Here is a 25,709-nt window from a genome sequence, read left to right on the forward strand (position 1 = left end):
ACTGGCATAGTGATGGGTACCCAGAGTAGTTGAAATGGTGATGGGAGAATAGCTCAGTTGTGAAATCTCATGGTGGTACAAACTTATCTCAACTAGTGCAGGTGTGTAGGCTCACCACTACCACAGCGCACTTTCTCTAACATCCTCTTGACACCCCTGAACTTTCTGCTCAGAGCTGAGACCATGAAAGCACAGATGAGGGAAGATGTGCCACTTGCAGTTCCAGCCTGTCCCAAGCGAGGCAACACAGACAAAAGGACAGCCAGAGCAGATACGAGAGGACACCCAGAAGGGTTGTTGATTTGGGAGAGGTGGGGGTCAGAAATGGCGTGCAGAAGCGAGGAGAACCTGGGATTCAGGAGTGGGTACAGTGGGACTGGGACGAGCTGTGCAATGAGCTCAAAGCCCAGAGCCAGCTGGGATGTGGTGTGTGACCAGATATCCTCCAGCAGAGCCAGCAGCACCGGTGGAACAGAGCCTTGCTCCTGGCTGCTGATCACAGCCAAACCCATCTGTCAGCAGATAGTTTTGTAATTTGCTTGCAAAGTGCTCTATGCCCTTCTAGTATCAAACTGCCTCGAGGCTGACACCCTACTATTGCTATAAATTATTTTAACTTAGAGTGTGGACTTTTGTATGCAGGCCATACAAAGGATCTAAACTCTTCTGACAATCTCTTAAAGTACCTGCATAATGCCACATCATTAAATTTCAACAGTCAATATCTTAGTGTTTGCCATTGTGTATGCAATTTCCTCTTTTTAACAAACATTTAGCTCTACCAAACAATTGTTGGGATTGCAAAGGACACAGCAAGTAGAGGAAGCAGAACATTGGTCTGCTCAATACATGTGATCGTTTGTAACAGTCAAACACATTTCGTACAGAAACCTTTCCTCTGACACTGGAAAAATAGAAACATACCAAGATGCATCAGCTTTGCACACAGGAAGCAACAATCTCTCTATAGGACCCCAGCTTCATCTTTTGGAAAGCATTTAGTAAATGAGGTAAAGGAATATGAAATGGGAGAGCATGATTAAGACTAGTATAGATTTCCCTGGAAAATGTGGCTCTGCTGTTGCGTTGGTGTGACGGATTTCCTCCACTGTGCTAGTTAAGTCTTGTGAAGCTAATTTACATGGATTGTGAATGTTTTTCACTCTAAGAATGGTTCTCATTTTGGGGAGCATATTGGATCTGGGCTCACACATGCAGGAGTCTGGAGCACCCATTCCCGGGCACAGGCAAAATCACAGGGATTGTGATCTCCATGCACCACCCACCCTTCTGCTCTCTGAAACCCATCTAATGTACCCCAGAGCAGGTGCCCCAGGCAAAACCTTGGTCCCTTTGTGCTTCTACCTCCCACCCAGAAATTAATAATTCTGTTCTCAGCAGGGTCTAAAGAGGGTGAGGTAAATAACGTCTTGAATAAAAAGCATAAAATCAGTCTCCAAGCACTGGCTTTTCAAATGAGCTCTGTCCAGCCTGTGTGCTGAATGAGGGTCCTAAGGGAAAATAATGAAAGAACATGAAATTAGACAGTTTCTCAAAAATGTAAATTCACCTTGGTCCATTTTTAGTGGATAACAATATCTGAAATTATATGCTTTCAGTGGTTTTGGCTGTCGAAAGCTTCCTAAGAAAAGTGGAAGGTGAATGGGAAGGGGAAGGGGAAAACAAAGGCAAAAGAGAAAGGGAAAGGAAAGGGAAGACCTTTTCATAGTTCCCCTCCCGAAGTCTGAAAAAGTGACTGTGAACAATCCAGGGAATCATTAGGGAAATAGAAGGCATCCCCAAATTTTTGTATGATGTTTGGGGAACAAAAGGGCTGGTTTAGGACTTCTTTAAAGCAGGGAGTTAGCAGAATGGTGCTTTTCAGACCTCCCCAGGCATGGTAAGGCACGCTACTATGCACGGATTTTCAAAAACAAACACGCCCGTATACTAAATCCCCAGGGGATTTTCTTCATGTATTCATGCCTTTATCAGCCGATCTCAAGATCAGCCAGCGCGTACCAACAGTAGTACTGCCACTTCAAACGCCGGGAAGACAAGAGGAAAGCAACAGGAACTTTTGTTGAGCCAGCGGAATGAATCGGCAGCTGGGACTGGGAAGCAGCGCTTCGTGCATCCCAGTCCAGTTAAGCAAAAGCAACTCCCAGCGGTTCTCTGCGACCAAATCATTATTTCTTAATCGTTTACCTATGAACCGTGCCCCTAAAGAGCCCGGAGGGGCTGTCACTAACAGAGCGCGGGCGGGAAGCGGCGGCAGCGAGCGGCAGCGCGGCCGAGCCCCGGCGCTCCTGCCCGGCCCCGCGGCTCCAGCCCCGCCCGCCGGGGCCAGCGCCGAGCGCGGGGCGCAGCCTCACCTGGCGGCGGCGCCGCGCCGGGCCCGGCGCTGCCCTCCTCGGCTGCTTAGGAAAAAGAAAAAAAAGAAAGAAAGAGAGAAAAAAAATTATAGGTCTAGTTATAAGGTAAGAGAATTCTTTTCTTCTTTTTCTTAATTGGATTTTTAATTTGAGCGCCGCTAATTGCTGTGTACATGCGCAATTCGCTGGTTCAGCGAGCGCACCGGGCATTGGCGTAGGCGCGGGCGGGACGGAGCGAGGCTGGAGCGGAGTGTGCGGGGAGCGGACGCGCCGGGATGCTCGCTGGCCCCGGCTCCGGGCGGGCTGGACGGAGCGGGACAGCGCTGAGGGGCCGGGCCGGACGGAGCAGGACAGCGCTGAGGGGCCGGGCCGGCCCCGGGCTCATGTAGCGTTGGGCTGGAGCCTTGGAAGGTGCACCTGGTGGGGCTGTGCTGTGCGGCTTCCCCTCCCGAGCAGCGCGCCGAGGGGTCAGGGAAGGATAACCGCAGCCCGGAGACAGGTTTGGCCATTCGCATCCCTCAGCTGAACGCCGCTTCGCCTTCGCTTTCAGATACTGCGTGCCTGCTTTCTGTGCATCCCCTTTCCCCTCTTCTAACCGCCGGAGTTAATGTGGGTGATACTGTTTTGTAGTCTGAAAGGGTATCAGTCGGGTTTTGTTCTTAAAGATCTTTGGTGTCTTTCTTACGTGAACAGTGTGCTGGAAGGGTAGGGGGACACTGAACCTAATAGGTGTTCTTATTCCAAAATACTACCTTTAGTCACTGTTAAGTTGGAGTAAGACACTTTCAACACAGTTGAACTATTTCAGCAAAAAAAGGCTTTTAATTTTTACAAAATCAGTGTTAGATTAGAAGAGAAACTGTTTTAGATTACAAGCAATGTGCCCTCCTAAGGAAGAAAACATTACTTTCAGTGTATTTTGGAAACTATCATGTAGTTTAGAAGTAGTAGGAATATGAATTTGCTTGTTGTATAGTTTGATACAATCACTTTCCAAAAGTTAATTCAGCAATGAAGAACATGCACTTTTTTTACACTTTGAGTTTGTATATTAGGTAGCCACAAAAAGTCTTTAGGTTTACTAGAACCAATGGCTTTTTTTTAACAAGCTTGTATTTATTTTCAGAGTTGACCCTGTGATAAACTGAACAAGAAGTTGGAAAGTTCTGTAGTAAGGTCATTCAAACAAGTTTTTCATTCCTTACCTTTAAAATGTAGGGACTAGAAAGGAGAAAGTAACACAGATGTGCTTTATTCTTTTCCTTGCCATGGGATCTGATCTCGTTTACATATTTCTTCTCCCCGTTGAGATGGATGTATGGGAAGTAGTGAAGCTGCTGATTCAAAAGTGTGACCTAATTGCGTAATTTATGTCTTAGGCCCGATTGTTTTGTTTCCTAGAGAGCCTGACCACCTTTTGGCTCTCTCTGACTTGTGCTGAAGTTGTAAGTACACAGAACTTGTAAAATTCAGCCTTTTGGGTATCTCAGCCTGGCCCCAAACACAGAAGCACTGGAAAATAGTCCTGACATGTGGAGGATTTCCCAGCGGCTGTAGAAATAATCTTCAAAATCAGCTGTTGTACATTAAACAGGGGGAGAAAAAAGGGAACTCCTTTATTGAGTTAAACCACCTCTTGCTGGTTTTCATTGTCTTGGGATTACAGACTCTCACATCGCTTAATGGGCAGCAGCTTTCTAGCTACCACTAGGAAGTTGTCCAGTCTCTCTAACTCTGCATGTACAGTAGCAAACTTTGGGTGTGAAGTGGAAAGATGAGTTTGTGAAGACATTTGCTTTCCCAGTGGAAATTCCCTTGGGATTGCTGTGTGAGTGGCACAGAAATGCTGTTGGCCCCTCAGGAGAAAGCAGACTGCATCACCCTCAGCTGATCCATAGAGCGACCAAGTCCTCATTAATGTATTTGCCTTAACCCTGACTTACTGGCCGTCTGTGAAATGGGATAGAAGTCATTACACCCCATAGCAACAGACTTTTTAGAATGTAAATTGCAAACTAAGGTACCATAGGGGAGTGATAAGTCACATGGCTTTGTGCTAGAGCAGCAGTGAGAAACTCCGTGGGTCTCCAGGCTGTGTTAAAGTCCTCTAGAGATCTTATCTGCTTGCTTCCTGTACCCCAGACACATCCTTTCCATCCATTCTTCCAACTGCAGTTCCTCCTGCTGACGGTTTTGATCATTGGAGAAATAGCTCTCCACTTCTCCCTATTGCCCTCCCCATTAGCCCCTCCTGTGAAAGCTTAATTAAACACTGGGAGACATCTTGGGAAGCTTGGCTTTGTTTGTTTGCAGAGCAGGGGCTAAAACAGGCAAATACAGCTGAAATATGGTGCTGAAATATTGGCGTGTATGCAAACCATGGGAACAATTTATGGCCTTTCAGGGCATCCTCTGGCTTGCTCAGCTCTCCCAGGATTTCCTTGTGTAGGTGAGTGCCCATCTCTATGCTGGAGGTGGAAAAGATTGTATGGATACCTGTGATGTTTTCTTATCTTGATGGAAGTACAAACAGAAAGGGTGATACACACACTGGTATAATGTTCAATAAATGTTGGGGGGGGCTATTCCCTTCTGCATGCTCTGGTTTGAACACTTGAAAGTGAATGTTTTTTTGAGGGGAGCCATGACAAAAGAAATGACGCCACATCTCTGGAGAGATAGAGGTGTAGCTATCAGCATCTCATTGCACTTCTGTTGATCAATTCATAGCTTGGAGGAGGGAAGGGGAAGCAGAAAGATGGTGCAGTGAAACACTTCAGCACCAAACCTAGAGGAGGAGAGGGAGAGCCCATCCATTCCTACATTTCTCCTTGCTGGCTACTTCCAGTGCACCATTCATGAAAGTTGTTAAAACTAATTCCACAGCTGCTCTTTCTCCAGTCTAATGTCTGCTATCTCTGCAACTCAGATTGGTTGCTAGAAGTCTTGAGACTCCTGCCTCCCCAGCACGGCTGCCACCAGAGCTCTCCTGCTGCCCTAGCACTGCCGTGTGTGGCTGTGAGCAGCTAAGGCTGGTGGGGATCCAGGAGAGGCAGCTCGCTGTGCAGCAGGGACCATGTCAGGTTGCATCAGTAGCTTCTGTACTCCAGCATCCTGCACCGTGCCAGTCAGGCATCTTTACTGAACAAAATCAGAGCAGCATCATAGCGGAGTGTTTGTCTTTAACTGAGGCAGTTAACAGTTTGCACACAGCCATCATACCTAAGGGTGTGCTGCTTATTTATACAGTACTGGACCTGTTCCTCAAACACTGTGGGGAGGACAGGTAGTAAGGAGAGGGAGAGACCACCAGGACCCCCGTGGCAGCAAAAGACCATGTATTCAGGGACTGACTCGGGCTGCATGCTTTGACATGGTACTTGTGGTAACCCGTGGGCAAAAGAGGTGCCACACAGACTGCAGCAGTGCTGTCCACAGAGCAGTTTGGTCCCTCTCTTGACCTCTGGATCACATCTACATGCTTCCCTGCTGGAGCCTAGTTGCCAAACCCCTGAGACTTACTGATGAATGCAGGTTACCCAGTGTGTCCAAACATTTCTCCCCATTTCTACAAAAACCCACAAACTAAGACACCACATGGCAGGACTGGGCTGGGGGGTATCAAATTGTTGGCTTGTCTGTGTTTTGGCTGTATCTAATGTTTCATTATTAAAGGTTTTGTTTTGATTTTGATCCTGAATGCAGGTGCTTTCAGCCTCTTGACAATCCAGAATGCAGTTGCTCTGGCTAACACATTGAAGACCAGGTGCTGGGAGTCTGAAGGGCTTTTAGTGTTGCATAGGAACCCATATAGATCAGTGTTACTTAGCAAACATTAGCAGCAGCAGTCAGATGAGAAGCCTGATAGCAGCAAACTGTGAGGTGCTGTGCTGTGGGGGTCAAGAGGGGACAGCCTCACCTTTCAGTCCTGCTGAAATTCCAGTTTAACCACTGAGGTATGAAAGTTGTACAAAGATGGAAAAGTGGGAGCAAGCTTCAACTCAGCTTTATTTTAGTGTCTAGAAGTAACACTGAAAAGGTGTTGATTTTTAAATTACTTTGGCAATTAACACATGTATTTGTGTGCTGCCTTCCAATCTGTCCCCAACAGAACCAGATTTTAGAAGAAGTTCCTATAGACATGAAAAACAGAAGTATTGTCAAGTATCTTCTCTGAAAGTTGCCTTGTCATATCTAAGACATATAGTTTCCCTGTGCTAAAGCTGAGGCAGAATGAAATGCTGAATGTTGCTTTATTTTTCCAGAGGGACCAAGCTGGTTATTCCCCACTGCTAGCACTCCTGCAAGGTAGTGACAGGGCCAACATGCTTTCTTCTCTTGCTCAGCCCCATGAATGGCATTTTTTGCCTTAGTTTAACAGGTATTTGCAGTTTTTTCAGTGGCTTTCTCGGCAGTATTCCCTAGTAGACTCTCAGGTAATCACATGGAACCATGTGTGGCCAGTGCATTATTTTGCACTCTACTTAGCAGCCTGGCTGGAGTGTACTGCCTGGAGCAACTGCTGGGTGAAAATCACATGTGCAGGCCTAGGAATTACAAATCATAGACAGTTTTTTAAGCATCTCTAGGCTCTTAATTAAAAAAAAAAAAAAAAAAAAAAAAAAAAAAAAAAAAAAAAAAAAAAAAGTAGATTAAGATTAAAGGCCCAAGATTAAAAAAAAAAAAAAAAAAAAAGAAAAAGCTATCTTCTGTGGTTTTTTAATTTGTAGGGGTCACCTTAAAATTTTCGTGTGGGACAAAAGAGGCTTGAAACATTCTCCTATGTTTGTGACTTTGGAAGATGGGTCCTTTAGAGCACCACCAGATTCGGCTACACTGTTCTGTCGTGGCAAACAGTATTTTTGTGGAAAGGTACATACTATTCCTTTAAAAATGTAGCCTGGGGAAGATGAGGAAGAGTTCTTGGCTGAAACATTTGTGTGAAGCAGTGTGATAGAGCAGCCAGGGAATATATTGCATGCTAATAAAGTTCCTTCTTCAGTGTGAAAAGTGCATGCTTTGTGAGTGACAGTGGGGTTTTTTTACCTTTTGACATTCTAACTTGACCAATAATGAGGCATCCACCAGCAAGCCTTTTCAATCCTTTCCAAAGAGCTGCCACAACTGAAGAGACTGTTTTTCGAGAATAATCTGTGACCCAGCAAGGTTGGCTGCAATGTTTGTTTGTTTTTCTCTCTGCTACTGGTTCCTCCTATTCTCTTGCTCCCACATCCTATCCGGGTCTTGTTTTCAAATGCATTCTTCAGCCTTCTTCTTCCCTACCTACTACATCCTGTGTTCTGCTTTCTGACTTCCTTCGCTTTTCTTATAGCTTTTCTTTCCAGTTCCTTTTGGTTCTGGTCCCCCAGGAACAAGGAGTGAAACATTAACAGTTGCTGAGTACCGAGTTAACCTGGTTCTTGCTAGGAGTGTAGAGTTCAGGTGAGGGCTCTGGGAGACATCCTATGTCTGACATTGTGCCCTGAGGCCCTTGGCACCACTTCGTTGCTGAAGTAGCAGAGAGGAGTGTAAATCTGTGCTCCACCTTCTATCATCTACAATCCAAAGTGTAAGATAAAAATATTGATAAAAGTTGATCTTTGCTAAGATATGGATGTTCCAGTTACTTCAAGCTAATTATCAGGCATTAGTTGCTCTGCTATTTCCACCTGCATGTGCATCTCAGTTATAAAAAGGAAGTTGAAAACCTTCAGACTTAAAGTAAGCAAAGCAAGTAGATTTGAACTCTCTCATTTCTTGATAGAGGATATGGGAATTGTAGGTGCTGTGACAGCAGTTTGGAAAATACATTATTTCACAGTAAAGTCAGTGTGCATACCTGTGTCCTTCTAAGTCAGACTGCTGCTTTTACAGTAAGGCTCTTAGATTGGTTGAGGATACATCCCTGTGTTATCTGTACTTCTTTGTCAATTGAGGATCACCATCCTCATAAATCTGTGCTTAGAACATGTGCAGGAACTTTCTATGTTGATGTCAACATATTCTGACTATAAATCACAGGTGTAAAATAGTTATATTACTCCATGTTGCGTTGCTAAGGTTGGATCATGTATGTCTTTACTATCTTTCTGAGGAGACACCTAATTTGTATATGGCGAGCTTTATTTTATCTGAAAACACAACTTTAGAGACCATACAGAGAAGAGAATTTTCCAGATGAGGTCAGCTGTAGCCAAAGGTTTGACTAGTCTGATTCTTGTAGTCCACAACATCTACTAAATGGAAATACAGAAGAAGAAACCTTTTAACATAATAGTCACTGTGATGGAAAATTTAGCTTCCTGCTAATTTCATATGCCTGTGATGCCCAGATGGTTATCAGTTGTGTGCTACTGTAATCTTCTGTCCTGCTGATTTATTTGTAACCAGGATTGGTCTGTTTATGTGTGGCTGCACATGGCAATTAGTTTAAATCCTTCACCTTATTTTACATGTTTTTCTGTATGCAAGACATAAGGAGGAATCCACCTTGTAAAACAAATTTGGTGTAAATGGGTTAGTGACTAGATAATACCTGTCCTGTTAGGATATTATATACTTTCACCAACAACATCCTAACAGACCAAAAAATGTGAAGAAATCAAAACCTGATGTATTTGTTATCTATACACATATAAAATTTTACCATGTTTCAGATTTCTAGATGATTTTATGTATTTTTAACCTAACTGTTGTAATTCAAAATACTTGGTTTGGGAATATAACTGTAGTAGGTAGTTATTTCTTGAAGGCTACCATTAATAATGAAGCTAAAACAAAGGTGATTTTAGAAATAGATGCACACACAGACATATATATATTTTAGTCTAACGCCTCTCTTCTACTTGTTTCAGGTTGAAGAAACTTCTTGAGCAGGAGAAGATCTATCAAGCCCGGAAGGAGAAGGAGCATACAAAGAGAATCAGTAAACTAAGAGAAGAACTAGTCAAGCTCAAATCATTTGCACTCATGCTGGTGGATGAAAGACAAATGCATATTGAACAACTTGGTCAACAAAGCCAGAAAATACAGGACTTAACACAAAAGCTAAAGGAAGAAGAAGAAAAGCTTAAAATTATTAGCACAAAAACAAAAGAAGATGGTCAAAAACTGATGAAATTAGAGGCAGAACTTGAACACAAAACATCATTATTTTGTCAAGAACATGAGGAGATGACTGCTAAACTGGCTAATCAAGAATCACATAATAGACAGTTAAGGCTCAAGCTAGTGGGGTTGACTCGCAGAATAGAGGAGCTGGAAGAAACGAACAAAAATCTTCAAAAAGCTGAGGAGGAACTTCAAGAACTAAGAGATAAAATAGCAAAAGGGGAATGTGGGAACTCCAGCTTAATGGCAGAAGTGGAAAACCTTCGTAAGCATGTGCTTGAAATGGAGGGGAAAGATGAAGAGATCACAAAAACTGAATCCCAGTGCAAAGAGCTGAAAAATAAACTGCAAGAGGAAGAGCATCATAGCAAAGAGCTGAAACTTGAAGTGGAAAAACTGCAGAAAAGAATGTCAGAATTAGAGAAGCTGGAAGAGGCTTTCAGTAAAAGTAAGTCGGAATGCACTCAACTACACATAAACTTGGAGAAAGAAAAAAATTTGACTAAGGATTTGATAAATGAGTTGGAAGTGGTGAAGACTCGAGTGAAGGACCTTGAGACATCTGAAAGCAAGTTGGAAAAGGCTGAAATAAGCTTAAAAGATGACCTTACAAAGCTGAAGTCGTTTACTGTAATGTTGGTTGATGAGCGAAAAAATATGATGGAAAAAATAAAACAGGAAGAAAAAAAGGTTGAGGGCCTAAACAAGAATTTTAAAGTTGAACAAGGGAAAGTTATGGATGTAACAGAGAAATTGATAGAAGAAAGTAAGAAATTTTTGAAACTGAAATCTGAAATGGAGGAAAAAGTATCTAGTTTGACAAAGGAAAGGGATGAGTTAATTGGCAAACTGAGAAGTGAAGAAGAAAAATCATCTGAATTAAGCTGTAGAGTTGACCTGTTAAAGAAAAGACTTGATGGTATGGAGGAAGTAGAAAGAGAAATTACACGAGGTCGAACTAGGAAAGGAGCGGAGCATGGTTGTCATGAGGACAACAAGATTAAGGAACTTACTGTTGAAATTGAAAGGTTGAAAAAACGTCTCAAACAACTGGAAGTGGTTGAAGGAGATTTGATGAAGACTGAAGATGAGTACGATCAGCTAGAGCAGAAATTTAGGACTGAGCAGGATAAAGCTAATTTTCTTTCTCAACAGTTGGAGGAGATGAAACTCCAGATTGCCAAAACGAAAGCAATAGAAAAAGGTGAAGTAGTGAGCCAGGAGGCAGAGCTGAGGCACAGGTTTCGTCTGGAAGAGGCCAAAAGCAGAGATTTGAAAGCAGAAGTTCAAGCACTTAAGGAAAAAATCCATGAGCTCATGAACAAAGAAGACCAGCTTTCTCAGCTCCAAGTTGATTATTCAGTCCTACAGCAAAGGTTTATGGAAGAGGAAAACAAAAACAAGAGCATGGGGCAGGAAGTCTTGAATCTGACAAGAGAGCTGGAGCTTTCTAAGCGTTACAGTCGTGCTCTGAGGCCCAGCATGAATGGGAGAAGAATAGTTGATGTTCCCGTGACATCCACCGGCGTGCAGACAGATGCTTTAAGCAATGAAGCAGCAGAGGAAGAAACTCCAGCAGTGTTTATAAGGAAATCCTTCCAGGAGGAGAATCACATCATGAGCAATCTGCGACAGGTAGGCCTGAAAAAACCCATGGAGCGTTCTTCAGTGCTTGAGAGATATCCTCCAGCGGCAAATGAGCTTGCTATGAGGAAATCCTGGATACCATGGATGAAAAAGAGGGAGGCTGGGGCTCAGACAGCTCCTGATAAAGGAGCCCGAACCCACAGTAGTCCAGCACATCCCGGGGAGGTTGTCCTTTCACCAAAGCAGGGTCAACCTCTTCATATTCGGGTAACACCAGATCACGAGAACAGTACAGCAACTTTGGAGATAACCAGTCCATCCGCAGAGGAATTTTTTTCAAGTACCACTGTCATTCCTACTTTGGGAAATCAGAAGCCACGAATAACCATCATTCCCTCTCCAAATGTTATGCCACAAAAAGGAAAAGGCAGTGAAAGTCCCATGGGCCCAGATCGTTCCATGTCTCCAGTCACTATTACAACATTTTCCAGGGAAAAGTCTCCAGAGGGAGGGAGAGCACCCTTCACTGACCGACCTGCATCGCCAATTCAGATCATGACAGTATCGACATCTGCAGCGCCGGCAGAAATCTCTGTCTCTCCGCAGTCGCAAGATATGACCATGGGAAGGGCTGTCTTCAAAGTCACGCCAGAAAAGCAAACTGTCCCGACTCCAATCCGCAAGTACAATGCCAATGCCAACATTATCACAACAGAGGACAATAAAATTCACATCCACTTGGGTTCCCAGTTTAAACGTTCTCCCAGTGCCGCGCCTGACGGTGCGAGCCCTGTGATAACAGTCCGACCAGTGAACATCGCGGCAGAGAAAGAGGTGGTAACTGGTACTGTCCTTCGATCACCTCGGAACAACCTGTCCCCGCGACCTGCAGCCAGCAAGGTGACAAGTACTATCACCATCACACCCGTTACAACATCTTCCACACGAGGAACACAATCAGTGGTAAGCAGTGTAGTGTCATGGTGTGGCCTTCATGGCAAGGAGAAGGACAAACCGTAGCTTTGGTTGGAGACACCAGCACGGAAAATGGGAAGGGTGAAGAGAAACTCTTGTCTTCCCTACATTTCTTTCAGGTTCAAGCTTAATCATAAAATTGAATTTGCCCAATTCATGTATTTTTGTACCAGCGTTGGAGGCTGGTATACTTTTGGTACTATCTTCCAAAGCGGTTAACTTCCAGAGGCAGTCTTTTCAAAGTTATTTTCATAATGGCAACCCAGTAAAATTACAAGTGAGAGACAGAGGGAGACAAAGAATGATGAGGATGACAGAGCAGGAAACTGTATTTTTATTTTTGGTGAATGCAATTTCTGAATTTTGAAAATATACCTCGTTTCTTTGGCCCAGCTGGCAGGCCTTTAGACTCTAATTATGCAGGCTGGGATTTCTTTGATATAATCCCATGATCCCCATATAATTCAGTTAATATCTGCATTATATAACTAAATTTTATAACTTAATATCTGCATAATATATTCCTGAACTCTAAAGGAATAAATAAGCAGATATGTTATTGTTGCTTACAGCTCTTTCTGTTCCTCTGAACTTCTGTAAGTGCTATATTACAATAGAGCTTCCTGTAGCATATTTTTTTTTGCTTTCTCTTTGGGCTTCTATGGTGGTACCCCAGCTTCTCTTTCATACTGAAAGAGTTCTCACCTGTGTCTTTAACCATACTGGGCAGTAATTATTGATAGTCCTCCTCCAGTTTATTATTGGACATAAGTTTTTATTGTTTTAGTTGGAAATGCCCTGGGAAAGAAGAATTTAACCAAAACAGAAAACCATCAGTACTGTATTAGTCCAAAAACTTAGCTAGACAGAGTCTGGAACAGATGCTTAGGGGAAGATTATTTTGAGTGGGTAAACACACAGTACTGTTTCCCTCAGCATCTGTTCCCAGATTTTGGCAATAGGTGGGTATTTCTCTCTGAACCAGAGCCTGTAGCTGCATCTTTGTCTTTAATAGACCATGGCAGAGTTTTCTTCTATTTATTCTTTTAATTGCTTTTTGAACTCATTTACACTGTTGTTTCCACAACGTCAGGGGGCAGAGAGTTCTGTTGTGGGCTTTGGCAAAAGCTCTTTTGTTTGATACCTTTTATGCATACCTTCATTGGTTACAGCCTTTTTCTTGTATCTTCACAAATACTGAATAGTCATCCCCTACTCATTTGTCCGTGCTGCTCTGGAGTCAGCAGACCCCTACAACATGCCTCATCAGCCATCTCTTCCCAAGCTGAAATGTTGAAGTATATTTAAGATACTGTTTCACACTTTTGGAGTGAAGCTGCCGTTCCCATTTAAGGTTTCTGAATTAAGAAAATCTGAGTTTATCACATAGATCTGTTTGGGATTGGACATGCGCTTGCTCTCTCTTCCCACATATATAATGTATTGTAGGTACTTTATTATACAGCGTTTCTCTGTGTATTAGAGGGAACTATTCATTTTTAAAAGTCTTGAATTAATTTACCAACTCCTTTGTCTCTCAGAAGCCTGGAAAACTGTTTTTTTCTAAACTTTTCTTTTTAACTAGATGTCTGCCTCTACTGTGATGATGCAGCGAACCATGGCAGACAAAACTTTTTTGGTTTTTTCTGGCTAAAAACTGCCTTCTTCCTTCACTTTATCCTCCCTGATTTGGAATGTAAGGAAAATAGTTCAGCCATAAGATTTACTTTATCTTATGCTTCCCTTTGTTTTTTAATGTCCGTAGTCAGCTGAGCAGGCAACTTCAAACGAGCTCAAATGTGTCTTTTCCTCCCCAGCCTCTTGGAAAAAAAAAGTGTATTCACCATCTGTTTTGCAAATGACAACTTTACAAACACATTTCACTGCCCCTAGTCAGAAAACCCAAACTGTGATCATTTACTCAGTAACCCTAGACGAAACCAACAGATACATACAATTTTGAGGGTTTTAGTTAATAAAATCGAACAAGACGAACTGATACACAGCTGCTTTCTTAGCTCACTGGTTTTAATTTTTGTTTTAACTCTCCTCACATAAGATGCTTTTTACAATGTATTCGGGCCTTTTCTATGGCAGCTTATCAATTTGGATAGTTCCCATAGAAACAGAAAAAATGGTATTTAGTCCTCCTTAGCTTGATTAAAGTCAAACTTACTCCCAGGAAAATACTTGGACTATCCTAGCAGACCTGGGATATGATTTTTTTTTTATTGTAAATGGACCACAGAGACCAGATAACAAGGACATCAAAACCAGCCTGCTTGTTAGTCTTCCCTTAGCACATCAGCCAAAATTTCTGTTCCAAGGACAGTTCATACAGTTTGCAGAAAAAAATCCCACATAATAAACCCAAGTATTCTTTGTGAAAAAAAAAACCAACCAAAAATAGTGTTGCCTACATCCTGTTTTTTGATATAGGTCTTACATTTGGTTAGAGGATTGCTGGTGAATGTGGGTGTTCTTTGGCTACCAGGATGGGTGTCAGTCCTATAATCACTTAATCCCTGTGCTCCCTACCTCCTACAAGCCTGGCATTGAGTGCCAACTGTTTATGCTGCCAGGGTACACAGTGACTCCAGTGCCATGCAAATCTGCAGGGAGCAGAGGGAATCCCGGCTGCAGCGGAGCCAGCCCGGTGGCACAGCACCAACCATGCAGAGCGTCCTGTGACCACGGCGGGAGGGCCCAGCTGAGAAGCTGTGGGGTGCCGGAGCGAAATGGACAAGGGTTTGCGCAGCTGTAAGGCCACTTGCAATAGGACAGCACTTGGTCTGAGATCGGCATCTAAATGTAGCTCTTTGTAGGTGTCCCATGTACGCTCTAAGCTGCTGCTAGGGCTCCCGGAGGTGCCGGAGGCAGCTCACTTGCCTGTGCAGAGGTGTTGCGGTGCTGGCTGTGTGCCTGTGGCAACTGAGACGTGTGTGAGGCTGGGAGGGATAACAGACCTTTCTGCAGTGGCAGCTGATGGGACACCTCAGATGGCATGAGATGCCTCAGTGTGGGCAACTGAGTCAGTCTGTAGTCATCAGTCCCCATGTCAGCACTGAGGCCTGTGTGCTGGCCCTGTGGTGACTGGGGGTGATCCAGCTGAGACAGGGCTAGCTTTCGTGTGAGCTGAATTACCCACTGCCTCCACTATATATTGACTAGATCTCAAGTCCCATCCTTTTCAGTATAAAGTTACCTAAACATACTTTATTTTAGTACCATTTTCAGTGCTGTGAAATAGTCTACCTACCTTCCAGCTGCTTTATCAGAAGGTTTAGGTCTCCTTGGGTCATCTGTCTTGTCTACCAGCCCTGTGTACATTGCTTAAATAGCTCAGGGCATTTCAAATTGCAGAAGGTATCTGTTGGTGACTGAACTGAACCATTTCTGTCCAGGGGCAAGCTGGGGCCTGACTGGATTGAGAACAAATGCTGAGAAAGCACTTTTGTAATTAAAATATTCCAGAAGCCAGTGTGTGCATGAAAGGATTCTCTTTGTGTGTCAATAAAATGCACCAAGCGGGATCTGTTACAAACTACTCAAACGTGCTACGTGTTCTATATGTTCAGTTTGTTTTTTTTTTCCTTTAATGGGAACTGCCCAACCTTACAGCAGCTTCACAGGTTAATACACCTGTGTCTGCTGTGAGATCTGATTATGACCACCGTAGCAGCTGCATGTGTTCATCTCACTCTCAGTAATGTCTTGTGTAACCTCACTGGGTCCCTGTTGCAGCACCATGTCTTGCCTTGCCAGCTCAGATCCAGCTTGCATCACCCCGTGTCCCATGGGGACGCATCTTCTCGGGCACTCCATTCCAGCTGCGTGAGGGTTGGTTTCTGGTTGGAGCCACATTCCTGGATTAGTCAGAAGACAGCAGCCTACAGACAAACGGGGCTGGAAGGAATGGCTTTGAATTCTTGGAAGAAAGATGGAGAGACAGGCAGTCGTGTGGGTTCTCTGCCACAGATGCTCCAGACGCTGTGTTCTCTGCTTGCTGCCCCTTCCCGCGCCCAAGGGCACAGCCAGCTGGGGAGGCACCTTTGTGCCAGCTCGCTTGGCAAACACTAAATGCTTTTGCAGCTGCCTGGGAAGAAGGCTTTAGCTTCCAAGCGATCATCACGTTAGTATGCTGGAATGAAGGCAACTAAGAAATTTAAAGCAAGTTAGAGTTCTTTTCAAAGTGCTTTTGAGTGATTTAGGCTTGAAATGAGTAACTTGAAAGCGCCCAAATCCTTAGTTAATAATTTACATGTGAATAAAGCCGAAGAAATGCCTGAGATTCCAGCTACTCCATTTGATTGCCTCATGTTTACACACTGTGGAACTCTTTCAGGGCGTACAAGATGTTTGTCATTTGGGTTCCCGGGGATGTTGACATATTTTCCAAGGCTGATGGAATGCATTTGCATGTTTTGCCCTACAGAATTGTATGGGCCTAACTTGTTTTGACATCTACATGTGAGTTCCATATTAGCCTTTAGACTGCTATTGTAAATGTTGCTTTTAGTTACTGAAAATGGCTTCCTTCCTGTCAGGCAGACAGCATTTAAGTTTTCCAATTGTGATTTTTTTTGAGTGTACACATGGGGTTTTGAACTGTTCTTAGAAGATTAAGGAATGGTTTTCCTTTGCATGCTCAGGATGCAGACAGAAAGCTCTGATGCCACTGGCTGAAAAACATTTGTAGAACATTTTTAAGTAAATGTACAAATGTATGTTGCCGCTGACGTGGGCTCCCAGTCCAGTCTATTTCAGTAGTTTAGTTTTATTTTGCTTATATGTCATAAGTTGCAGAGTTTAGTCATTTAGCAGGTGGGTCTAGCTAGGATTCCAGGATCTTAGGAGAATTATTCTCTTTCGTGAGATCAAAGTCATTATCCATAATCTGAATAGAAATGTCAGTCACATATGAAATTCAGCTGAGACACTGAAGTTGTCACCATTATCATTTGTGTTTGTATTGCACACTGCATGAGATAAAGCCCATTTTCTTTTCAAAAATTGTCATGTTTATAAGTATTTTCTTTAAGCCATTGTTCATATGGGGTAGCTCCAGTTTTGCCCTTGAAGAGCATGTGCATCATTGTCTGGCCAGGAGAGACAGAAAATGGCAGTTGGCCCTTTTGAGTCTTTTCATCCTATCCAAGTACTTCGTGTGCATTTACATGGGTGAGATTCGGTTGCTTAAGCATATGTGCTGATTGCAGTTTCAAAGCTATGGGATAGCTCCGGCTGGGGCTTCAGAAAGGCACAGGAGACCCCAAGCCAACAATTTAGGCTGTCCTTTGTGTTTTTTTTAACTCTGAAGTACTCAAACTTGTGGATGTGTGCTTGCTAGGCTGTTGTCCAGGGCAGAAGACTGGCAGAGATAGTAAAATTACCATGACCATGCTGCCTTGAGGTATCTTTCAAAATCTGGGTTTGCAGCTTCACCCTCACCAGAGTTTCTCAATTTGTGATTAGGGCTTGGAGGGGGAGAGCCCTTTCCCACATCCCTCCTGCCACAGCCACAGGAAAAGGAAACCCCGATCTTTTCTCTGTCTCTTTCTTTCCCAGCCCCCTGCTCTTCCCAGTGCACAAATAAGTGGCCCCAGCCATGAGCTCAGCATACTTTGGGAAATAAAATTCAATTTTATTTATAATGCTGAGTGATTATGCCCCAGAGCTCCTAAAATTTGGTAGTTACCCCATGTCATCATTAGCCTCACCTGACTATGCTGTTCTGAGGGCCTGTGCTAGTGTCTAAATAAGATGCTAATGTTGTACCTGTCTTGACAGCCAAGCCAATGTTGTAGTAGCCTCTAAGGCCATCCTGCACTTTGTCATGTTGTAGAATGGGAGGTTTGCACAAATCCCCATCCTTATGACATCTTGATTCAAAACACTGGACCTCAGTTGTGGGAAACTCATTTGATCCCAGCGGTGCCTTTGGCCCTACTCCAGCAATATGTGCCATGGCCAGATTCCAAGTGTGACTATTACTCTGCTAATAGGTACGATTTGGGATATTGTTGTTTGAGAGGTAAATGAAAAACCAAAGAAAAGTGTAAGATAGGCATGTGTGAGAAGAAGTCCTTAATTCACAGCATTTTTCTCTGTCTCTTTGTTTTGCAGGCAGGACAGGATGGGTCATCCCCGAGACCTACACCCACCCGCATTCCTGTGTCAAAAGGTATGAAAGCAGGAAAGCCAGTAGTGGCAGCCCCAGGAGCAGGAAATGTGACAAAATTCGAGCCTCGTGCTGAGACTCAGTCTATGAAAATAGAACTGAAGAAATCTTCAGCCAGCAGCTCTGCCTCCCTGGGCGGGGGTCAGGGCTGATGGCGGTGGCTCAGGGGGTACGTTCTGCAGGTTTTACTGCTGCCATGGAAGTCAGCTCCCCTGTCTGTGTAGCTGTTCACATTTGCCTGTACTAACGAAGTCCTGCAGCTGTCACTTAACAACAAACTAATAAGTGTGTGCACTGACTACTTAAATAACAAAATCCTTTTGTTTTCTTACTCTTTTAAGTTGGGGGGAAAAAAAAAAAAAAAGCTGTCAAAAAGCCAGTTTTATGCCAGGAAGATTTTCAGTCTAGGAAGTGAGAATGGAACTGCACTAGGTTATTAATCTAGTTCAGGAATTCTTAATGATAGACTTAGTCACTTTTTAGTAGATCAAAAGAAGTTTGGTCACTTCTACTAGATTGCTTTCCACCTTAATGGATTACTTTCCACCTTTGCTGCTGCATGGTCTACTTTTCTTCCTGCCTTGATCACATTATTGTAACGCCACATGGCCTAGGGAAGCAATGCCAGAAGGCTTGCCATGAGTACTTGAGGTCCTGTTTTAATGAAAGCCAGTACCTCGTGTGTGGGAGGGGAAGGGAGGAAGAATGGGCACCATGTGACCATGTGGCCTTCTCTCTAGAAGCCTCTCATCAAAATCACCATTTCTCAGCAGTGAGCTGCTTTCTCAAGATAGTTGCTAAATTCAGGGACATAGGGATGTTGTACAATGTTTGACAGCAATTTAATTCTTCCAGTGTTGTAGACAACACTTAGAACCAAGTCCCTGACTTACATACACTGGAATACTGCCAGCTCAGGGTTCAGATGAAGGCTTGGGAGCCAGAAGGTTTAGTCTTCAGCAAAAGCTTGAAAAATGTTGTCTAGCAAAAATCAATACAATCCATTTGTGCCTGCTCCAAAGACCACTAAAGGCTATGAAGCAACTCATTCCATTGACCTGAGTAGGTCTTCAGTTTTCCTGGTTGGGTCTTACATTTAAACCTCTACTTGCCAAGCATTCTTACGTCTTAGAGGGTAAGTCAGCACAGACTGCTGGTGGCAGGACTTGCTATCTAAAGGCACAGCTCAGGTACAGACAGTGAAAGAGAGAGGGTTTCGTAGGGAAATTACTCTCAGTTTTCAGTTGTTTAAAATATTTTGTCATAAAATGCAGACTGCCTTACAATACCATGGTGATTCATAATTTTTCCTCCCCGCTTTGTGATTTCCTCATCTGTATGTTTGCATTTTTAAGCATGTTTTAAGGATTTTTTCAGCATGGAAATAGTGTGGATGCTGATGATTGTTATGATTTTTTTTTAATAACAGTAGAGTTATTAAAGCACATTTCCATTAAGTGATCAATTTTCACAGAAGAAAGTCACAGCCAAAAGAAATGAAGCTGAGCAGACCAATAAATGATGGGTTTAAAAGTTGTATTGTGCTTCAACCACCTCAGCAAGCTGTGAAGGACCCAGTGGTTAAAAGAGAAAGCAAGGTTGGAAGACCACCAATAAATTATAAATAAAATTCACAGAAAGGAAAATGCACCAGTGGTTGAAATACAAAATTTGGCCTGGGAGAAAATATTTGATGGAAGACTCTGCCACCAAAGGTCAACAAAATTATATTCAATCCAAGCAATGTTTAGTTTTCCATGTACTTTACATTGCTCTAGAATTTCAGATTCAGATATGACAATTATCCCATTGTAAAGCTGACATTTTATTATTCACATGAAGGGCATTTTTTCTTTGACACATTAAAAAAAAAAAAAAAAAAAGAGTAGGTTTTGTTTTTTACATGTGTAGCACCTAAAATGCCTGTTAATTTTAAGGTTCTGGTTCCTATGACTACTCTAATCCAAAAATCAGATTAGTATTAGTAGCACTTTTTCATAAGTTGTATTCCTAGTCTTTCAGATGAAACTTGAAAACCGGAATTAGCAAGCAATGTGAATTACTATGTAAGAAATACATCAGATCCTCTCAAATAATTCTTATCACTTAAAAGCCTCAGTATGTTAATAAATTGTTGCTGAGATCTTACTGTTCTTATTGTCACACAGACTTTTAAACAGATATTTAAAGGAAAAAAGTTGGGGTTTTTTTTCTGGATATTCACTCTAAATATTGGTACTGAAGAAAGTTGTAGGGTCAAACCAGTCAAATAATATTGCAAACATGATCCCCAAGCTAATGTGGCTTGATACAGCTGCCTTAAGCCTTCCCTGTGTCAAAGAAACTTAGTTCCTTAGTTAACTGTCACCATACTCAGTGTTCTATGTGTGCCTGTGGTTGAAAATTTTGTTTTTGTTTGAGGTCTAAGAAACTAACTCACCTGAAGACACAAGCCATCCTCACAGTACCTGAAATCTAGGGCACACAAACTGGCACAGCTAGAGCCAGACTGTAAGCACAGGCTGGGAGTTGTTCCTGTAGAGTCAGTAGGATTTGATGAGACAGACTTCAGAAATTCCAGAGAGGTCAGACTCAGGATCCTGTTAGTTTTCTGCAGGGGCTGCACATCAAAACCAGACTTTTGCTCTGCAGCAGAAGTCTAAAGAGTTGGAATTGGGCAGCTAGTTGGTTAAACTGTTAGCTAAAAACAGATATTTAGTTTTACTCAAAACTTTTGACATCTGTTTTAACTGACCTAATATTCTTGTTTCCTAAAGGTGGAAGAAGGGTAAGATGAAAAGAAAGCCTATAGTTCAGAAGTCTTAAAAGTTCAAGCCTAACTATTTGTATTACGTTGAAATTTCCTCTGAATCTGAAGACACTTAGGTTTAATGACTACAGTAAGATTTTCCATTCAGTAGGTCAGCTCCAAAAGGCAATTTAAACAACCAAATTTAAAACAGTCTCTAAGCCCAAAAGGCATCCTGAAGATCTTCTTGATGTTCTTCCTCAGCCCTTGTCTAGTCAGTGTTTCTTTTATGACTTAAATGTAGCACTGCAGCCTCTGTACCTCACTGAGATCCATAATGCAGGTTTTATTGTATTTCCTCTGAGGCTTTTAAGTCAAGCCATGATTTCATGGTCACTTAAAGTCAGGTTATAACTCCACACTAGACTGAAAAGCTGTAGTCCTTTGTCACCTCCAGCCAAGAAAGTACTCACTTGACTATGTGCCTGTCCTTTGAGCTGGCACAAGTGTTTGAACTTAACTGGGGAACTGATCTGAATTAAAAGGAATCTGGCAAAAAAGAGTAAAGTCTGGTCTTAACGTAACTTAGTGCCAGGCTCACAGGCCAGAAGAAGAAAGGATGAGGGCATAGGAAACCAGCTGGTGTTTTAAAGTGACTGTAAGATCATGAATGCATTCTAGGAGATCAAATACCACACAAACGCAGGGGTAGTGCTGCTTATTGTGAAAAACTTTTGATTGAAACCTTTTTTTAAAGGTAGGAGACAGGTTCCCCTTCTCAACAGTATCTGAGGAGACTCAAACCCACATCAGCTGCAGGCAGGTTCACTAGTGGCACTGACAGCTGAGGGGGACGAAGGTGGCATTCTCATTCCCTCCTGGAAAGGCTGTGCCGTTCTGCATGGAATGCTTCCATATTCACTGAGCAGAAACAAGAAAGTGGTTGAGGGGTCAGGATATTGAACTAGGAGGGAGCCCCCACAGATTTGTGTCCCTGTTCCAAAGACTGCCTTTGAGCCTGGCCCTTTTGAAAAGGAAGCTTATAAGATGAAGTGTCTGTGTTCATCCATCCTTCCACCTCTCCTTCCCTTATGAATAACACTGAACACACCAACCAATTTCATCCAAACCTGACAAAGCAGTAGGGGTCTCCAGAATAAGAAGTTGTTCCAGTTTAATGAAAAGGACGGCAGAGAAGAGGAGCAAGACTTTAGCAGTGCCTCACTGTGTGGAAGAGTAGGGCATGAGCTCACCTTCATACAGCATCAAAGAATGAACACAAGAGTGATGTCAGAAGTGCCACAAGGACAAGCTTTGTTCAGACCTCAGAATTTACTAGGCACCAAAGAATTAAACTCTGGCACATCAATCCAAAGGAAAATATTAGGGCTTTATTACAAGGCTTTTTTGTATTCTGCATTACGGGATTATAAAGTGTAAACTAAGCCTTCCTAAGTGATCATTTGGAATCACTCATCCTCATGCTTTCTCTCTCTTACCTTTTTTCTCCACCATTTTGTTTGGGGTGGGTTTTTTTGGTGGTTTTTTTTGTTTGTTTGTTTGTTTTGGGTTTTTTTGGGTTTTTTTTTTTGTTTTGTTTTGTTTTTGTTTTTTTGGTGTTTTTTTGGTGCCTTTTTTTGTTTGGGTGTGGGGTAGTTTTTTTTTTTTTTTTTTGTCTAATGAAGTGGAACAATTTCAGTAGCAAAATAATGCACTCAGAGTTATAATGATAGTTACAATGCTTTGTAAGGAACTAAGATGACTGACCAATCTTTGTACTTTTAGTCCTATTCAATGTCAGATGGAGAGAAGCCCTGTTTTGGCTGATGACATGGTCATATAAGCAGCTGTGTTAACTCAAGCCCAGCAGTAGTAAAATATGGCTTAGCACCAGCAGTTAGGTGGAGAGGGGGAAGAGCAGGGAAAATGCCAGCCCGTTCATGAGTGGCACACATGGACTGAGAAGGTGCATCCTCAGTTCCCCAGATGATCTCTCTGATTTTAAGTCTAGTTCCTAAGAAGTTTTCTACTGTGTTCCCTAAGTTAGATCCCATCACCTGACTTACTGCTACATAGGGGTATTGCTAATGTAGTCATTAGTAGGTCAATACAATAGAGTAAGTGTGGTTGAAAAAGAAGCACAGAGCTTCAACTGTAATGCCTAGGGGGATTTCTCTCAGATTAGTAAACATCCTAAGCAAATGGTAGAAGAAAAACGGAGATTCTGATTTACTTTGCTCACTTTTTTTCCTTTGGTGACACCCGTTAGTGTGATTTTTCAAAACCCAAACACTTTGTGAGTTTTTGTAATAGGCCCATAGAGTGCACGTCACTGTATTTAAACCTCAAACCACGTACAGCACATAGTAATTGCCACCATGGGAGTAACCTCTAAAGACACATTAATATGTTGATCCATGCCAACAGGATGCCAATTCATATGTCCCTGCTTGAAATATGCCACACACATTGTAAAATATGCTCAATATTTACATGAATATTCAGTAATTCTGATCAGATGTGGAAGAGCATGTCTTTATTTTAAATAGAGTTTGCTACTGTCCTGCTGGGTTTCAGGTACTTGGCATAAGCTGCAACAGTCGGGACAATTTTCAGATCAATTATATGTTCCTATCACACATCAGTGGCCAATTTCATTGAGTTGCTTGGAAACAGTAGTTTGCTGACAGGAGATTTTGTGAGCTCATCTTTTGAACTCGTTTTCATTTAGGGGAATGGTTTTCTCCCCTGTGTCAGTGTGAGTTATCCTCCTTCTCTTAACTTTTTGCTAGAGCTCTCTTGGACAAAACTATATGCAATATTTCTCATTATAGATATTAACTTCACATTGAATCTTACCCCCTACACATTGCCCTTACGCTGTTTTTTTTTTTTTTTTTCCCCCCTTAAAAAGTAACCAGGGTTAACTACTGTCAGGTGCAGAGCTATCAGCTCTGGGTATGAAACACTCAGGTGTTAATGGTTCTCCAAACAAAAAAAAAAAAACAACAAAACCTCTTCTTGGGATTTTAAAAATAGAAATACTGATGTATGATTCTCTTCTGTTGCTTGGGTGTGCATTGTCTGTGGTACATTAATTTTTGTATTATCTGGTGATGCTTGTATATATTGTAAGGAGAAATTAAACTTTATATGTTAAAATGTCACTTTATGTGCTTCATTATATGAACTGGTATCCTGATTTGTTTCCTTGAGAAGTTCTGCTTTACATCAGTAGGACTGAAAGCAGAATTAGCTGTTTTACATTAACTTAATTTTCTTTTTCTGTTATTAAAAGAAATTGTTTTCTTTAAGTGAATACATAGCTCCTTAACGTATTCCCATCTAGAACCCTAGAAAAATTTATTTAATCAGATCCTTCAAATCTAATCATTTTCCTACAGAGGGTGGCCCAAAAGACCTCTGACAAAATCTGCCCTACTGTAATTTTAGCTTAGTAACTGTTCAGACACCTCTTTTAGTACTACAGGTGTGTGTGTGTACATAATAGATATGTTCATATGTATATATATATATATATATAAGCATTTAAAATAAAAACAGCTGAGACAAACTTAGAATGTGTGTTCTCTAGGTGTGTGAGAAATGAATGAATGATAAATATCAGTGGAAATTAATTGATTTTTTAAAAAATTTTTTTCTCCTACTCTTTTCTGCACAATTACTGTTTGGGTCTGTAGGAGAAGGGTGTCTGATTCACACATCGACTGTAGTTTTGCTATTTATTCAGTGACAGTCTCAACAGGGGTTAAGGGAGTGTGATATTTTTCTGCTGCCCATTTTTTTAGAATTTTGTGTCTAAACTCCTTATTAAATGTGCATAATGAATGTTAGGAAAACATTTTTTTCTTTAAAATATAGTATTGTGATATTAAGAAAATAATTTGTAAATGTAGCTTTTAACATCATATGCCACAAGAGCTTCAAGTTAGAACAGCACTGGCTGTAAGGTAAAATCATACAACAGTTTGTGGTTATTTCACATTCGCTGCTCAAATGTGATAGAACTGGTGTACAGTTCTTGTTGAAAATCATTTGTTGTTGATAAATGGTATGGAAAATAAATACTTTTCATTCGGGAAATTCTATTATTACATTTGCCGTTACGTATTTTATTGGACATTGCCTCAGCCCTGCTCTCGCTTCACCACGTATGAAAAGCAGCACTGGGATCTGCCATCTAGTGGCAAACTTCTGGCAGTAAGAGTACACGGAAAATACTTTCGTTTTTCTTTCTTCTTATAATGTAACTTCATGAAACATCTTGCAAATATTAGTTAGGAAACAGATAAAGGCAGAAGTCAATAAAAATGTAAAAGGCAAAAAATTATATCAATAGCGTCACTTCTTGGGTCACGTAAATTTTGAAAAATCTTCAGACTATTAAGAAAGGAAGGTAACAAAAGTAATTTCAATTAATATGAATATTTCTGAAAAATGTATAAAAATGTATATTTATTAGTATTGGTACAGTTACGTTATTTGGAATGCATAAAATACACCTTTTCAGAGAAAAATGTTAATTGACAGTTAAATTCCTATATTTAAAAAGTTGCCTGTAAGAGCTGTATATATTAGGTAGAAGAACAGAAGACCGGGCCATTAGTACTTCATCAGAGTCCAGGGATTAATCAGGGTCAGGGACCTCTGATGCTACACACAGGGCAAAATTAAATCCAGCCTTTTAAAGAAAATACCAACACATAGCTTT

General features: G+C 41.9%; 1 protein-coding gene across 8 annotated transcripts in view; it reads left to right on the plus strand.

Annotated features, from left to right (window-relative positions):
* FILIP1 (filamin A interacting protein 1) overlaps nt 1-25,709 on the plus strand; it is a 72,019-nt gene that overhangs the window by 44,943 nt on the left and 1,367 nt on the right. Inside the window, exons 5-7 of one of the 8 annotated variants that reach the window (XM_040057750.2) lie at nt 9,230-12,035; nt 18,174-18,397; nt 19,703-22,543. In XM_040057750.2, coding sequence (XP_039913684.1) covers nt 9,230-12,035; nt 18,174-18,380 — 3,013 coding nt within the window. In that variant the 3' untranslated portion in view covers nt 18,381-18,397; nt 19,703-22,543. Of the gene's footprint in view, nt 1-2,360; nt 2,481-2,738; nt 2,875-9,229; nt 12,036-14,629; nt 15,609-18,173; nt 18,398-19,702; nt 22,544-25,709 lie in introns of those variants that run through there. The other 7 variants (XM_040057752.2, XM_040057757.2, XM_040057756.2 and 4 more) reach the window with 7 other exon arrangements.

This window comes from Hirundo rustica, chromosome 3, assembly GCF_015227805.2.
Source record: "Hirundo rustica isolate bHirRus1 chromosome 3, bHirRus1.pri.v3, whole genome shotgun sequence".
NCBI classification, from domain to species: domain Eukaryota; kingdom Metazoa; phylum Chordata; class Aves; order Passeriformes; family Hirundinidae; genus Hirundo; species Hirundo rustica.